Below are 2,500 nucleotides of genomic sequence, written 5' to 3' on the forward strand. Positions count from 1 at the left end.
GAAAACAACTCAGCACCACCTAGTGGACCAAAAAAGCAATTGATTTGATTTTTCGAGTAATTAAAAAAATTTTTTTAATAGTTTATATAATAAAAGATCGATACTTGGCGTCCGTGTATCGATACAATATATCGCTCCTTTTTGTTCTGTTTTGTCAACTCCTGAGGGATGTATCTGTCTCTTTAGCAGCTAAATGCTCCACTATGTTCACCAGCTAGTCTAACCTATCACCAGGTATCACACAGTGGCTTTTAAAAGCTTGTTTTAGGACTATGATCACAATTCTGACGACAGTACCATATACACAGAGCTCGAGTGGATGCACGGTCTCTCAAGTGGTGATTTGACACTAGATGACCGTTGCGGTTTACCTCCGTTAGCTCATCGATGAACTGGCTGCGTGACTGAGAGTTCTCCAGGACAGATAAAGCATCCTCCCCTCTTGCCACACCCTCAGGACCTGCAAGGAGACACGCGTGTCTTTAGCAAACAGAAATGTCAACAGAGCTTGTGATAAGTTGTGCAAAAAAAAAAGAGAACAAAGCAGTTACAGTCTGCACCCGCGTCCACGATTTCAATTTCTATGGGAGCTGCTTCACTGTCCCCCCAGTCAATCCCAGCAGCACCAGTGTCCTGTTGAGGGAGGCAGACAGGAAGTAGTATACCCAGTAAGCATCAGTATGCCCGCTCTAAAAGGTGATCCACTCAAGTATTAATACATTCTTTCTGTAGATATCGTCCTTAATTCATCTGAATATCTACACATTAGAAAGTGAACTAATATAAGGTGTACATAAAATCTAAATGCAGATGTGTTCTTGTGTCTCACCTCAGAGCTCGGCTCCATACTGATGCCCCAGTCTATTCCATCCTCAACTGTGATGGCAGAATTAACACCCTGAGCGTCCGCAGTGTTGCCAAAGTTGCCCCAGTCGATCTGAAGCAGCGTTAAAAAGAGAATACGGGAACATTAAAGTCAGTGGTGGATTGAAACATGAGTGTATTTATTTGACCTCTTCTGGTATTTGTCAGTGCGCTCCCAGAATTTTATTTTAAATATGAGCTTCAAAGTGTAGCATTCTGGTGTACTCTGAGAAGACAATTAAGTGATAAGACATTTACTTTAAAACAAATTTATTATTCAGTTATTTATCTATATTATTATTAACCTTTATTTAGACCAAATCCATTGAGACCGAGGTCTCACTTTCAAAAGTTTTGGTCAAATAAAAACAAAGATAGCAAGAGTAGCGAGAACCATCGCCTGTACAAATGAAGTGAAAAGCGACAAGTTTGCAGGTATGTATAACTGTGATAATGTATTTTAAAAAATAACAAAACAAGATGGACTTAAGAAGAATTTATCAAATCAGAAAAAAGAAAAAGTGATTTCTATTATATGACCCTGATGAATACTTTGTATGTAGAGACAGTAAAACCAACCGAATCCTCTGTGAGTGTATCAGGAGGTGCTTCCTCCACAACTGGCCTCTCGATGACCGCGGGGACGTTCCCCGTTCTCCACTCGTAAAACGTTGTGTTTCCTCTCTTCTGGGCGAACGTCAGCATGGGCAGGACTGGTTCAGACCTACAGATACCCACATGTGACAAAGAGTCAACGTGCTATTAGGGATGTGTACATTTATTACAACAACGATTATTTTTTACATAACATAGAGGACTGTGTTTTTGACGATGCGCTCACCAATCACATACGAAGTTTGTGAAAGCACTATAAAGTTTTATTTGCTCCGCTAACTTCGCCGCATCTTTCCCGACTTCCTCGAGAACCGCTGGTAAGTCTTTGACCAGAGCCTGAAGCTCACGAGCCACATTTTCTCCCTGTCAGAGCGGGGAAACAAAAAAACATCAAGCGACAGCGTGAAGAATGTCAACGTAGAGAGCAGCTAGTCTGTGTGTTTTAATAATCTTGTGTATTTACCATGATGCCGTACTGTTTGCAGGCAGCATAGTAGCGCTCCCTCAGGTCTGCGGCTGAGCTCTGGCACTCCACCTCACGCCTGCTCAGCTCCTGCTGCAGCTGCTGGGCTTTGGCCAGCTGCTTCCTCAAGGCCGGGCCTTCGTAGCTCACGTTGCGACTCAGCAAGCTGGCCACCTCCGCTGGGGACACACAAACAGACTCTTGTTTTAGATTAAGAAAATGCCTATACATGCAAATAGTTAGTTTCTATAACTGGATGCTGTTCTCTTATATCCTGTAATAAAGATGCAGGAAAAACCAGAACAGTAGCAGCAACACCCTATGAAACACAGCGGGATGATCTAACGCTGTATACAAATGTTGTCATACTACAAAGAGATATGAAACTTACCCAAATAGAAATTATCTGTCTCATAAAGGAACACGATCTCTTGCCAGTCCTGTGACAACAAAAACAGAAATCAAATCTAATGTTTCGGATAGTTTTAGAGCAGAAAGACACAAAGAAATACCAATCAGAAACTCTTAGACCTGCAGACTATCTGCTCACCTTCATCC

At 42.0% G+C, this 2,500-nt stretch overlaps 1 protein-coding gene across 2 annotated transcripts in view; it reads right to left on the reverse strand.

Annotated features, from left to right (window-relative positions):
- cdk5rap3 (CDK5 regulatory subunit associated protein 3) overlaps positions 1-2,500 on the reverse strand; it is an 8,989-nt gene that overhangs the window by 3,171 nt on the left and 3,318 nt on the right. For both annotated transcript variants that reach the window (XM_079293192.1, XM_079293191.1), the window contains 8 exons: positions 2,493-2,500; positions 2,334-2,382; positions 1,943-2,121; positions 1,706-1,842; positions 1,444-1,588; positions 830-937; positions 552-633; positions 372-460 (listed from right to left, as the gene is read on the reverse strand). The exon at positions 2,493-2,500 is cut by the window's right edge and continues 93 nt beyond it. In XM_079293192.1, coding sequence (XP_079149318.1) covers positions 372-460; positions 552-633; positions 830-937; positions 1,444-1,588; positions 1,706-1,842; positions 1,943-2,121; positions 2,334-2,382; positions 2,493-2,500 — 797 coding nt within the window. The remainder of the gene's footprint in view (positions 1-371; positions 461-551; positions 634-829; positions 938-1,443; positions 1,589-1,705; positions 1,843-1,942; positions 2,122-2,333; positions 2,383-2,492) is intronic.

This window comes from Melanostigma gelatinosum, assembly GCF_949748355.1.
Source record: "Melanostigma gelatinosum genome assembly, chromosome: 21".
Taxonomy (NCBI): Eukaryota; Metazoa; Chordata; class Actinopteri; order Perciformes; family Zoarcidae; genus Melanostigma; species Melanostigma gelatinosum.